Raw genomic sequence first — 13061 nt, 5'->3', positions numbered from 1 at the left:
TGTGTTTCTTTTTTTTTTCTTTTTTTTACAGTATCTTTAGTTAGTTTTCCCAGGGTGAGTCAACATTCTGCTACATTAAAATACAAATCACAAGGTTACTCATGCCATACCAATGGAAATGTTATTAAGATATGACAAGTAACATTTCCTTCCTTCATGCTAAACCACAGTGCTTGCACTTATTATTTTAAAGCTGTTTTAGTTTTTAAAGTTCAAAAGGGTAACCTATGCATCTTCTGTCTTTGCAAAATACTCCTTGCAATATTTCAATTATCAGATTTTCTTGTTATTGAAAAAAAAATATCTGAAATGCTGTTTACCGGCTATTTTGTTAGTGCTGAGTAACTGAAGGCTATAGGTCTGAGGCCAGTCGCTGCACATGCAGAGATTCTCTGTGAATGAAGGACATCAGCCGGTTTATTGTTTGTCTGCACAGATCACTGCTCTTCTTCACTGAATAGACAATCTTAGGTCGCAGGTTATTGCATTTTTATGTAATATTTATTCTGTATGTCAAAGTTTATATTCTTGACTTTGCTCTATCAAGCTGTCAATGATTAATAATTCTAACATTACATAAAATGGACCAGTATGTAAATGTTTATGGATCTGTCTGAGAGGATAGTTGCCCTATAAAACTATCCTGTAAAGTCATCAAGTTACAGAGAGCAGATAAAGACTTCTTCAAAATGACATTGCCTTTATGTAGTTTATAACCTTGTTATGCATTTTACCTTTGTATCATTGCTCTCCTTGGTGTCAGACTCCAGTCAATAATTTCCTTGGTTGCATCAAAAGTAACCTTAAAAGAAAGTGCAGACCTAAATAGAAAAAAAATATATAAATTATTCTGAGATAATTGTCACAACAACATTACAGCATATTAAACAGACACTGGTTTCCAGTGGTAGTCTATACAGTGTTAGTGCTTCATATTATAATTTAATTTCACAAGAATGAGCTGAGCCTCATTTTAAGATTGTTATGGCCTGCTTTCACAGACGGGGCTTAGCTTAAGCCACAACTAGGCCTTGGTTAAATTAAGATATTTAAGCAGCCCAGTAAGAATTAGTGTGTAGAATGCCTTAGAAAAAAGTTAAATGTGTGTATCTTGAGGCAGAACGAAGATATGTCAGAGCAAGATATGTTCAGTCGAGACAACTCAAACATGCATTTTAGTCTGGAACTAGCCTTAAGCCAAGTCTGCGAAACTGGGAGGTATATGTATGTCTCATATAAAGTGCAGCCTTTCAGAAGGAACTCAAATCTCATGCACAAACAGTTATTCATTTACTTCCTTGTTGCTTTTCTCCTAGTGTCTGCAACAAATTTTGTATTACCTGCCATCTATAACTCTGGCCTACGGATGATTCTTATTGTGCAAATCAAATGGCAAACATAACTGAATGTTTTTTTTTTCTTTTTTTCTAAATTGAAATGTAGAACATTTTTTAATATTAATGAATTGTTATTATTAATTTAAGCTATTTAAAATTTATTTTTTAACTGAAATAAAACAGAAATAAATATATGATTTATATTTATTTAAAAATAAAATATGAAATGTGTATATACTGTATATATTTAAAAACCACAGCACACAACAAAATTATTAAAACTTAAATTAAAATTATAAAGAAAATATAATAAAACGTAATTCAAAATATTTATAAAAACTTTTGTGTGTGTATATATATATATATATATATATATATATATATATATATATATATATATATATATTAGTGCTGTCAATCGATTAAAAAAAATTAACTAATTAATCGCACAATTTTTTAAAATTAATCGCGATTAATCGCGATTAATCGCAATTAAAAGACTGAAACTTTTTGGATATGTAAATGTAAAATGTAAATAATTAATGTAAACTCAAGACAAAGAAACTATTTAAATTCAAAATATGATTGTTTATTGGAATTTTTGTTTAACTTGTAACACAGATTTTCTCATGTAAACAACATACCTGCAATAAACCATCAATATCCTCCAAATTAACTGTTGGCTTGAAAGCCATATTTATTACAGAAATAAAAACACAGGCATGTAAGTACCATTTGAATTTCAAAACAATCAATGCCAATAAAAAACAAAAATGATTTCCATGTTGAATTCTAAGTGGACTGCAAAAAAATTGCACTGGTACTCAGTACCGCCACTTCCAAATATAGCTCTTGAGCGTACCGCCACCTCTCCGTGCGCCCAGAACGTGCTTGTAGCGTACCGGTACGCTCATTTGGACATCTGTTTTAATAGAGGTTTTAATCTTTTACCTGCACTGCCGATTTTCAGAGCGCCCTTCACAATGCAAGCTTCCTAATTCATCCCACCGAGAGCAGAAAATACATTACCCATTCACCCTTAAGTTATATACAAGTGAATAGCGCATTTGTGGCGCTTTCCCACTGTTAAGTGTCAACAACTCAACGTGGCCGGAGAAGGTGTGTGAAACTCGTTGTGAGTTATACTAAAGCAAAATCTTCAGTAGTTATTGTCTGATAAACATTAAAAACTGTCTGCGGAGGTTGAGTCGTCCTGCAGCCCCCGCTGGCTGCTCATTGGCTGCAGCATCTTTTTTCTAAGTTCTAAATACCGTAGACGGCAAGGCACAAATTTAGATATTCATTTATCTAATTAATCTATAGCCTATGCACAAAGACAATATGATCTTTTTGTCCCCTTTTTGTTTTAAAGCTTGATGAAGAGAGAGAGCGCAAGCAGCTGCAGCTGCGAGGAGGACAGTGATGCACGCGCACAGGAGTGATTGACAGTTCGCGGCACTGTGTACAAAAAATACTCCGCTACACAATTATTTCGTTATTTTCATTTAAGCTTATTAACGTTAGCGTTACAGAAAGGTCTGATTTACGCACTGTTACAGTCATTGTTTTTTTTTTAAACAATGACATTTGAGTTCATGATTTTAATGTTGCTGTTTCTTGTGGCAGACTAAATGAAGAGTAATGTTTCTTGTGGCAGACTGAAGAGTAATCCGGCAGAGTTTTATACTGAAACTTTCCGTCTAAAAGTCCTTCCTTGGTCTTATCCATATTTCTTTGCAAGTTGAACACACATAGGCCACAACTGGAAATAAAAAAAAACTGCAACCGCGTTAATTGCGTTATTTTTTTTTAACGCGTTAAATATTTCAAATTAATCGAATGCGTTAACGCGCTAATTTTGACAGCACTAATATATATATATATATATATATATATATATATATATATATATATATATATATATATATATATATATATATATATATATATACAGTGTTCGAACTATACCGTGTCCTTTGGGGGAGCCCACTTCTTTTTTTTGGGGGGGGGTGGAGGTCGTGCACATGCGCATGCCTCAAATAAGGACTTACAACAGCTACAAGTGTATGCACTATTATACATTATCGACACGAGTGCCTCAAAAAAGGACATATAATGACTTACAAAGATACATAACAGCTACAATATGCCCTATTATACTTTATCGACACAAATTGATAGGTCAGGAAGACAGCCTTGAATGATGTTGCGGTCTCCTCCGTTAATTTAGAATTCACCTCAATTACTTTATTTGCCAGAATCGCCTTTTGCTTAGTCAATGCCACTTCAATGGCCATCTTGTGTGCAATGCTGTCCCTGTATTTATATATAATTTTTCGCGACTGGTTCTGAGCATTAATCATTAATCCACTCCTCAGACAAGTGCGTGCCAGGTACCTTTTCAGACAGAAGAAGGTTTTTTGCGTCCTTACAAGTTGCAACGAGTGGAAAAAAATGTGGCCCCTTTAAGAGCTGCGCGCTCCCTGTAAAACGGTATATGCACTCTGTATGATAATGTATACAAGCGCGACTCGAATCCCCCATGTATGCAGGTAATCTCTGTTTGGAAATCATTTTGTTTTAATCTTGTTTGTTTTGTTTTGGTTACGCTGTGGACGGTGGAACATGGGACAGACAATTGCCCGAGTTCGATTGGAGAAATAAAACGAGTCGTTGTTAAATGTCAATCGCCTCCGTGAGTTTTGTCTGGCCTAATTACTTTGTGAGCTATCCATATTTTTCCCCCTCCTGACACAACGCGTTACAAAGTGATGCACCCCAAGCTTCCATCCTTAACACACAGCCATGTATATTGGCTCTTCCAGTCTCTCCACTGCTGGCTGTTCCAGAGATTAGTTTTCTTCAGCTTCATGCGTTTTCACAGTGGGCTTGGCTTGAGGTTTACCAGTGCTTGCAGCAGGTGAATCAGTCGTGCGTTATCACTACACAATTTCTTAATAATACCAAAATTAATTGAACTACCTTGTTTTCTTTTTGCCCTAGCTATGATGCTATAACTGCATAATGGAAGGACTTTGCGCACGATAAATGGCCTCCAACGTTTATTTTTTTTCTACGAACCTATGACATATAACATGTGGAATTTGCAGCGCAGCACCCCCACACCTTGATGCTGTGACGTCTTTAATCTTTATTGAAGTTAATTAGGTTTTAATCGCCGTCATGCATGAATGAATAATATTTTTGCCATCATAATCACATTACAAAACTGAAATTGCACTTAAAAATATTCACATTGTCAGTATTTTTTGAGACCCCCCAAAATTTCAGATTTCTCGTTTTCAGGGGAGCCCATGTCTTATTAAGGGGAGCCGAGCTCCCCCTAGCTCCCCCGTAGTTCGCACTATGTATATATATATATATATATATATATATATATATATATATTTATTTATTTATTTTTTTTACATGCGCCTGCAATCCACATCAGCAGATGGCGTTACTGTGTTATCGGTGAGGTATTAAATAAACATGAACTCTGGCCATGAAATGACTGTATTTTGCACTTCCTGAAACATGACAGGCCAAAACGCTGAGTGGAAATTATTTAAGTTTCTCAAAGTGCTGCTGTTTAGTGTCATATTTTTGATTACAGTTTTGTTCCTTGTTGCCACAGTTAGGACGTTTACATTTGACGCGGACGAGGGGCTTCTGTTGGGAAAATGGGAAAATACAACAGCCATTTCTCTTCATTTAAGTCCACAACAGAGAAAGAACCAGCTGGCACATTTCAAAGGTAACATACAACGAATAAATACTACGAAGAACACCTCTCTGTGCAGATTGCTAAACCAGTAGCTCATCACGTGACATGAATAGATGGCTCTGGAAAACGCATACAGTTGACGGAGATAAAGGATGTGCTGTCAACATGAGCAGATTGCTGCTGTAGATATTAAAAATATTGTAATGTGTTGTTTTCGTCTCTTTTATAGCGGCCATCCAGATTCCCACTGTGTCATTCACTGAGACAAATGTGAACACGAGCGCGCTGCGTGAGTTTGACGCGCTGCTGAGGAAGGGTGAGACACCATGCCTCAATACTTATAATATAAATAAAATATAACTCATTTTAATTACCAAAAACATATTTAGCTGATTCGTATATTTTGAGTTCAATCCTGTTACCAATTGATCTCCCCCACTACAAAAAATACAATAAAAAAAATAATAAAATTAGACATTTTATAAAATTGTGCACATGAAGTGACATAATGTGAACCTTTTCTGCAGCATAAAAAGCATAAAAAACTCATATTAAGATTTCTCAAATTGTAAAAAAGTATAATTTAGGCTAAATCTGCAACCCTATTACTTGCATTTCCTTAGTACTTATTAACCTAGAGCATCATTATTATGTGATCATTTAATTTACTGTAAATATATTACATATGTTTATTTATTAGCATTATATAATTAAAACAAGTTAATTTTTATGTTCAATGTTTATTGCTTGAAAACATTGTAATATATAGCCTAATTCAAGGCATTCAACTTTTACTAATTTGGTAACAGGATAACAAAAACCACAAACTATATATAAAACGAAAAGTATTTTCTAAAGGTAAAGCAGTTCTTTTGACATTGTTTATAAATATTAATTGTTAAAAATATATAAATAAAAAAAACCTTTTCTTGTATTGAGTGTTATTTAAGAATCTTTTCTTTCTCAGTCTTCCCAAAGGTCTTCTCATCCAGTGTGGTCCAGCATGAGATGGTGGGAAGCTACAGCCACCTGTTGACTGTATCGGGAAGCGAGGCTGATCTGGAGCCCTACATGCTGCTGGCACACATTGATGTAGTGCCGGCCGATGAGGCAGATGGGTGGGATGCTCCTCCTTTCTCTGCTCAAGAGATCAATGGCTTCATTTATGGACGAGGAACCATCGACAATAAACAGTCTGTGATGGTACAGTAAATCAGCACTGCATCGTCTTCACATCTGTTCAGTTCAACCTGATGCTAACTGTAGTGATTTGTGTTTTGAAGGGGATCCTTCAGGCGTTGGAATACCTGCTGGAACGAGGTTACACTCCTCGGAGAAGCTTCTACATTGGCTTGGGGCACGATGAGGAGGTCTGTCTCAAGTTAATTGACTAACTGTGGTTTAGAATATGTATTTATATGAACTTATTTCTATGGTTTTGTCAGGTGAATGGTTTACATGGGGCAGTCAATATCGTGAAGCTCCTGAAGAGTCGTGGGGTGAAGCTCCAGTATGTTTTAGATGAAGGCCTGGCAGTGCTGGATGGTGTCATAAGTGGCCTGGATGGACCTGCTGCCCTGTGAGACTGTTATTCTGAGTGGTTCTACTAGCAGAGTCATTTAGTAATTGTATTAGTGTGTAATTTTTGCCCTGTGTGTGTGTTTTTGTAGAATAGGTATCAGTGAGAAAGGTCAGGCCACAGTGAAGCTGAGTGTCAGCAGCGCTCCAGGACATTCGTCCATGCCTCCCAGAGAAAGCAGCATCGGCATCTTGGCTTCAGCAGTCAAAAGGCAAGCAGAAACATCTATTTTTTTATCTATTTTTGAATAGTAAAACAATTAAAAAAGATTAAAGATGGATCCAAGTTATTCTCAAACCAGCTGCATGACAGTAGTATTAGACCAAGCTACATGTATTTAAATTAAGATTTATTGTATGTAATGTTATCAATTACGGTAATATCTTTTCCCAGATTGGAGGAAAATCCAATGCCCAGGCTGTTTGGATATGGTCCTGAGCGTGGTATGTTTGAACACCTGGCACATAAGGTAAAATGCTACAAGATTTTGCAGGCCATGAAATACTGTCCTTTATTTTATATATGTGAAAAGCATTTCTCTTATTTTCTTTTGTAGTTTGGTTTGCCTCTCAAATTCATCATGTCTAATCTGTGGCTCTTCTCTCCGCTACTCAGCAGGTAGCTCATATTGGTTACCTTAATGTAGTGAGTAATGTCATATCAAAGTGTTTTATATACAGGATTTTTCCTGCATTGAAAACTTTTCTGACCTCCAAAGACAATTTAATAAAGGTTATGTTTTTTTTCCTCCTCTCTAAATGACTGTCATCACATCCCACCCCTTTTTAAACGAAAAGCTTGTTATACAAGTCAGGATTTAAAGCCCTGAGTCTGGCTTGTACCCATATGATAATAATTCATAGCACTGATTAGTGACAGAAATTAATAATTTACTTTAGCAAGGATACATTAAATTGCTCAAAAGTGACAAGCCTACAAAATCAATTAACAAACAACTAACAGTTATATTGTAATTATGCTGTAACAATTATATCAACTGACAAACTGTAAAATATAACAAGTTTTAAGAGCCCTCTGTTTTTAAGACCTTTTATAAGATCTGCAAAAATTAATTTTAAAATAAAAATAAATACCATATGAACAGGGTAGGGCAGTGCCTATGGTAACATTAAACTGTAAAAAGACTGTGAAAAACTGGTTTAATTACAGTTGAGATACAGGTTTTCACAAAAACAAAAAAATATATCTAAAAGGAAAACCTCATATTTCAGTCATTAAATCATTTTTTTTTTTTTTAAAGAAAAGAGACGAGTCAAAAGTATAAATTATGATATTTAAAACAGGGTTATATGGGCGGATGGGGGAAACTGCAGACAGGCTTATTAAAAATCCAGATTGATTCTCTGTCAGTAGCAGGCGCTTTTGGAACGTCAAAAATATAGGGGTAACTCCAGTAACGACTGTAAACAAAGAAGTGCTGTGCTCATGAACCCTACTTCATCAGGAGCAATTTTGCCCAAATATCTTGAATTTTAGGGCATAACTGCATTTATGGGGTCATATTTGTCAGCACTCAACTGTATAGGACTTTATTGAATAAGATGATATTACAGGTCTGGGGGCAGGGCTAGCACATTAACTGCATTCAAACATTTTAATCAAGTTATTTTTTCATAACTAATTAAGTAAACACTTTATTAATTAATTGCATCATGTACAGGTGCATCTCCAAAAATTTGAATATTATAGAAAATTTATTTTTGTAATTTAATTAAAAAAGCTAACTTTCTTATATTTTAGATTCATTGCACACAAACTGAAATATTTCAAGATTTTTTATTTATTTATTTTCTTTTAATTCTGATGGTTACGACTTGGGAAGATTAAAAATTCTGTATTTAGTATCTCAAAAAATTAGAATATTCCATTTTGAGCTTGATTAGTTTGATTCACTTTTAATATAAATACTGAGTGCCTCTTGGGCTAGTTTAGAACATGCAACTACAATTATGGGAAGACTACTGACTTGACAGTTGTCTGGAAGACGATCATCAACACCTTCCACAAGGAGGGTAAGCAGAAGATCATTGCTGAAAGGGCTGGCTGTTCACAGAGTGCTGTATCAAAATATATTTATAGAAAGTTGACTGAAAGGAAAAGGTGTGGTAGGAAAAGGTGCACAAGCAACAGGGATGACCACCTGACATGAGAATAAATGGGGTATTGTGAAGAGGAAGATAAGTAAAATCTCACAAACAATACAGAGGAGCTGAAGGGTGCTATCAAAACAACCTGAACTTCAATAACGCCTCAGCAGTGCCACAGGCTAATCGCCTCCATGCCTCGCCTCACTGTAGCAGTAATTCATACAAAAGGAGCCCTAACAAATTATTTAATGCATAACTAAACCTGCTTTGGAGATCTTGAACATTTCTGTTTTGTGAATCTTTTTATTTTATTTTATTGATCTTTGAGAAAATATTAACATTTTTGGAGATACTTAATTTTTAAGATGTAAATTATAACCATCAGAATTAAAACGAAAAACTCTTGAAATATTAAAGTTGGTGTGCAATGATTCTAGAATATAAGAAAGTTTGCTTTTTTAAAATTAAATTACAAAAAATAAAGAGCTTTTCCATGATATTCCAATTTTTTGAGATGCACCTGTAAGCATTTAAAACTCAGGAGAATCCCTTTCATATGCAGGGTGTTGGAGAGAAAACCTGACACAAATGCTTTTGTAAGGACCACAACTGCCGTCACTATGTTTAACTCGGGTGTAAAGGTGGGTCTCTCTTTTTTGTTGTAAGTTAGTTCACAAAGCAGCGTGAAGGTAGATCTGATTATTTCTCCTTCTCTGACAGATTAACATAATCCCGTCATATGCTGAAGCTTTGGTTAATTTCCGTATCCACTCATCCCAAACACTGCAGGAGGTGAGAGGTCACACCGTGTGCCACAGCAATGACTCATTCAGTTCAACCAATAACTCTGATAGATCATCCATTAACTTTTGCTTTTCGCACCTTCTTCACACCAACCAGTATCTCATGAATCACTCTGATTTAAAAACTGATTAACTGAAGATGGTTAGTGTGTAAATAATGATTCTTTTTTTTTTTTTAGTGGGCTATCCCTTTAAAACAAATGCTATTTACAATAGTTTAATAAACGCTCTTTTCCTCTGAACTATTTCATAGTTTGATTCAGTGTCTTCTTTTAGGTTCTGGAGTTAGTCGAGTCAACTGTGTCAGATGAGCGTGTGAAGGTAGAGCTAGTCAATGGATTCGACCCACTGCCCATCAGTTCCTATGATGAGCGGGCGTTTGGCTTTCAGATCATAAAGAAAACGGTGCAGAGCATGTTTCCTCAGCTAACGGTGGCTCCTGGTAAGACAAGTGATGCATTTCTGCTTTCCGTCTCTTACATACATCATTGACTTGTGAAGAGCCTCTTCTAACTGAGCTGATTTCCTCTCACAGGTGTCTGTGTTGGCAACACTGACAGCCGTCACTACAAGGATATCACTCAAGATATATATCGCTTTGCTCCGTCATGGTTCAAACCAGGTGATCCTCAGAGGTAAGACACAGGAGATATGCTCTTTGTAATATTGTCCAGCTAGAAATGTCATGTTTTTATATAAGTAAACATTAATGTTCCTCCTGTAGATTTCACGGTGTGAACGAGAGAATCTCCATTCAGAACTATGAAGAGATCGTGCAGTTCTACTTTCAGCTCATCCAGAATAATGACATCAGGAAGCTGCCGCCACCTCACAGTAGCCAGCATGAGCTGTAAATGGTGCGATGTTACTTACACGGATCTCAAAACACTGAAGATTTAGAAGGCTTTGATTTAGCATGTATTTCTTTTTAAACTGTATTATCACCCTGACTTTTAAGTAATGGGTTTTGCCAGTAAGCCCAGCCAAATTACTGTAAGTTTACTGTAAGCAATCCTGACCATGACCAAAAACACCCTGAAGCATTGCTGAACACGACTACACTTAAGCTGAGCCCCTTCAAAAACTGTAGGTATGCAAATAAATCAGAAGAAATGGGGATTGTGATATTTGAAAGTGTGAGTGGGTGCAGAGGACATGATTGAATTAGTTAACTCTGCTTCAAAATACTTATAAATACATTTCTGAGAGATTCATCTTAAACAGCCTGAGCTCTATTATATGTATCTTACCTTTATAGTGTTTTCATTGATTCAGATTTTATTAAGGTCTAAGTTAGTGCTGTGTTACATTTTCCAAGCTTGCATTATGGGCCAATAGCGCTGGACTGAAGTGATTTATTATGACTGATTATGTCTGGATATAAACATTTACTTCTGCATATCACCTGTAACTCGACCCAAAGGTATTGTTATCGGTTGTTTAAATGTTACTTTGAATCCTTAGTAATTTAAATGGAGTGTGCTGAGACTGAAAATGAGTGTAAATGTTTTGCATTAATCATTTTGAAATGTCAAGAATGTTACATGAATTTTTAATTTAAATTTTAAATTAATAAATTGTTTTAATAGAAACAGATTGGTGTTTTCTCTTATTTATTTATTTATTTATAATTAACATTCTAATTAACATTCAGACATTGGGGAAAAAAACACCTTTATCTAAAAATGTTTAGAAATGTCACAAGCTTATCAATGCAGTCTCTCTATGACTGATTACATCTATTTTTTAGTTGAACTTTTAAAGTTAAATTCACACTAATTCAATTTGGCCAATTGAAAAATTTAGATGTGATCAGTCAATAGGTTAAGTTGGAGAGTACTGAATTTTTTAACAAAAAATTTATACAATGTTTAAGAGAGTAGTATTACATCAAAATTCGACACATTTTCTTTGCCGAGGTGGAGCACTGATTATTTCTTAGGCCAGTCGCAGCACAAGTCAGGATTGAAGAAATTTCCATCAGGGCAATTCATCACATAGGTCCCACCATTAGAACACTGAATGAAGGTCGTAGGGTCGTCTGGGTTTACATATGACCCGTCCAGTTTGCCTACACAGAACTCTGAGGTCTCATCAGGCTCATGTGTTGGGACAGCTGGGAAATCTGGAGGAGGAAATTTGAATTTGATATTTTATCTTAGTTTTACAGTTATTGATCTAGTTTATTACATGGCTTTCTGGAATAGCTGTGCAATAAGCAGACATTGTACAATCAGCCAGTCATTATCGTAAAATAAACTGACAGGGTGACGCAGAACTTATCTTTATATAATCTTTATAGTTCACGAATGTTAAAAAGACAGTCACACAATTAATTATAACGATCTATCAGATATGTTTGGAATCCCTGAGCTTCAAAATGCCCAGGTGATATTTCTGACATTACACCTCCAAACATGCTGCTTCGGTGATTTGGAATATTTTTTTAAGAGCCTCATCTCAAACAGCCTGGTCTCAATATTGAGCTATTCTAGTTACCTTTACAGTGTGTCCATTAATTCATATTATAATGCTGTGGTACATTTCCAAAGCTTGCATTATGGGCCAATAGATTATTAATTAAAAAATGTGATTTATGTCTGGCTCTATGAACATTTATTTCTGCATATCACTTGCATCACAACAAATTATTTATTGCTCAACACATTTATTACTATTGGTTGTTTAAATGTCACTTTAAAAAACTTTATTTCTATCACTGAAATGGTCTGTACTGAGACAGTACATATTTTTTTAAAAATATTTAATATAAATAGTTTTGAGATTTCAAGGTAATTTTTTTTATAATTATTATTTTAGTTTACAAACAAACATTGATGGATGTTCTTTTTTATTTGAATAAATATTCTAACATCATAATAAAAGCACCCTTTTTCAGGGACGGACTGGGACTAAAAATGGCCGTGGACTTTGACTAGGCCCGGCCAAAAGCAATCGGCGCGCATAAACTCGACAACAACAAAAATAACGCCTGGCATGAGTGTCACAAGACTTTAATTGTGGCTCATGATACTTTACCATCCAAATTATAGCAATAGCACTGATGTAATTGAATAAACAAACGATGGAATGGATAAAAAAAACACACACAAAAAACAGGTTTTATTCCAAGATAGCATAGCATAGTTTATATAATATGCTGTTATAACAGTATATTATACAATCTATTCCATGCTGTCTTAAAATGAATTTATTACTTAATAATCTTAATTTATGCAGTAATTAATCTTACTGCACAGATAATAATACCACATCTAAATGAAAATACACCATTACATTTGTAACTTCTGTATTCAACATTTGTAAATATTAACTGTAACGTTACCAACATTTTTAAAAGTAAAAGAACAACATATTTCTTAATATTAGCTACTGCATGTTACATTTTACAGCTAAAATGCTGAAGTTTAGCTGTTTTAACTACTGTAATCATTACAAATGTAGCAACCTGAACATCACTTCCTAACATCATCCCTAGCAAGTAAC

The 13061-nt window shown here is 34.9% G+C and overlaps 1 protein-coding gene across 1 annotated transcript; it reads left to right on the top strand.

Annotated features, from left to right (window-relative positions):
• The first annotated feature begins 4819 nt into the window (after positions 1-4819).
• On the top strand, positions 4820-11150 carry pm20d1.2 (peptidase M20 domain containing 1, tandem duplicate 2). Its single transcript, XM_026242066.1, has 13 exons — positions 4820-5094; positions 5294-5380; positions 6032-6267; positions 6348-6434; positions 6510-6643; positions 6735-6854; positions 7037-7112; positions 7200-7261; positions 9314-9392; positions 9472-9543; positions 9831-9996; positions 10090-10189; positions 10279-11150. Exons 1-13 carry the CDS (start codon positions 4875-4877, stop codon positions 10406-10408), a joined length of 1569 nt encoding a protein of 522 aa, XP_026097851.1. The 5' UTR covers positions 4820-4874; the 3' UTR covers positions 10409-11150.
• Positions 11151-13061: the final 1911 nt, after the last annotated feature.

Source organism: Carassius auratus, unplaced genomic scaffold (assembly GCF_003368295.1).
Source record: "Carassius auratus strain Wakin unplaced genomic scaffold, ASM336829v1 scaf_tig00000876, whole genome shotgun sequence".
NCBI lineage: Eukaryota > Metazoa > Chordata > Actinopteri > Cypriniformes > Cyprinidae > Carassius > Carassius auratus.
Note: the sequence above shows the minus strand (reverse complement) of the source record. Positions and strands in the feature narration are given on the sequence as shown.

Excerpts from the sequence above, each read along its gene's own strand:
- pm20d1.2 (XM_026242066.1), top strand. The coding sequence starts at position 4,875 with ATGACAGGCCAAAACGCTGAGTGGAAATTATTTAAGTTTCTCAAAGTG. Across the intron at positions 5,381-6,031 it reads TGACGCGCTGCTGAGGAAGG|TCTTCCCAAAGGTCTTCTCA; the intron begins GTGAGACACCAT and ends TTTCTTTCTCAG. Across the intron at positions 6,435-6,509 it reads GCTTGGGGCACGATGAGGAG|GTGAATGGTTTACATGGGGC; the intron begins GTCTGTCTCAAG and ends TGGTTTTGTCAG.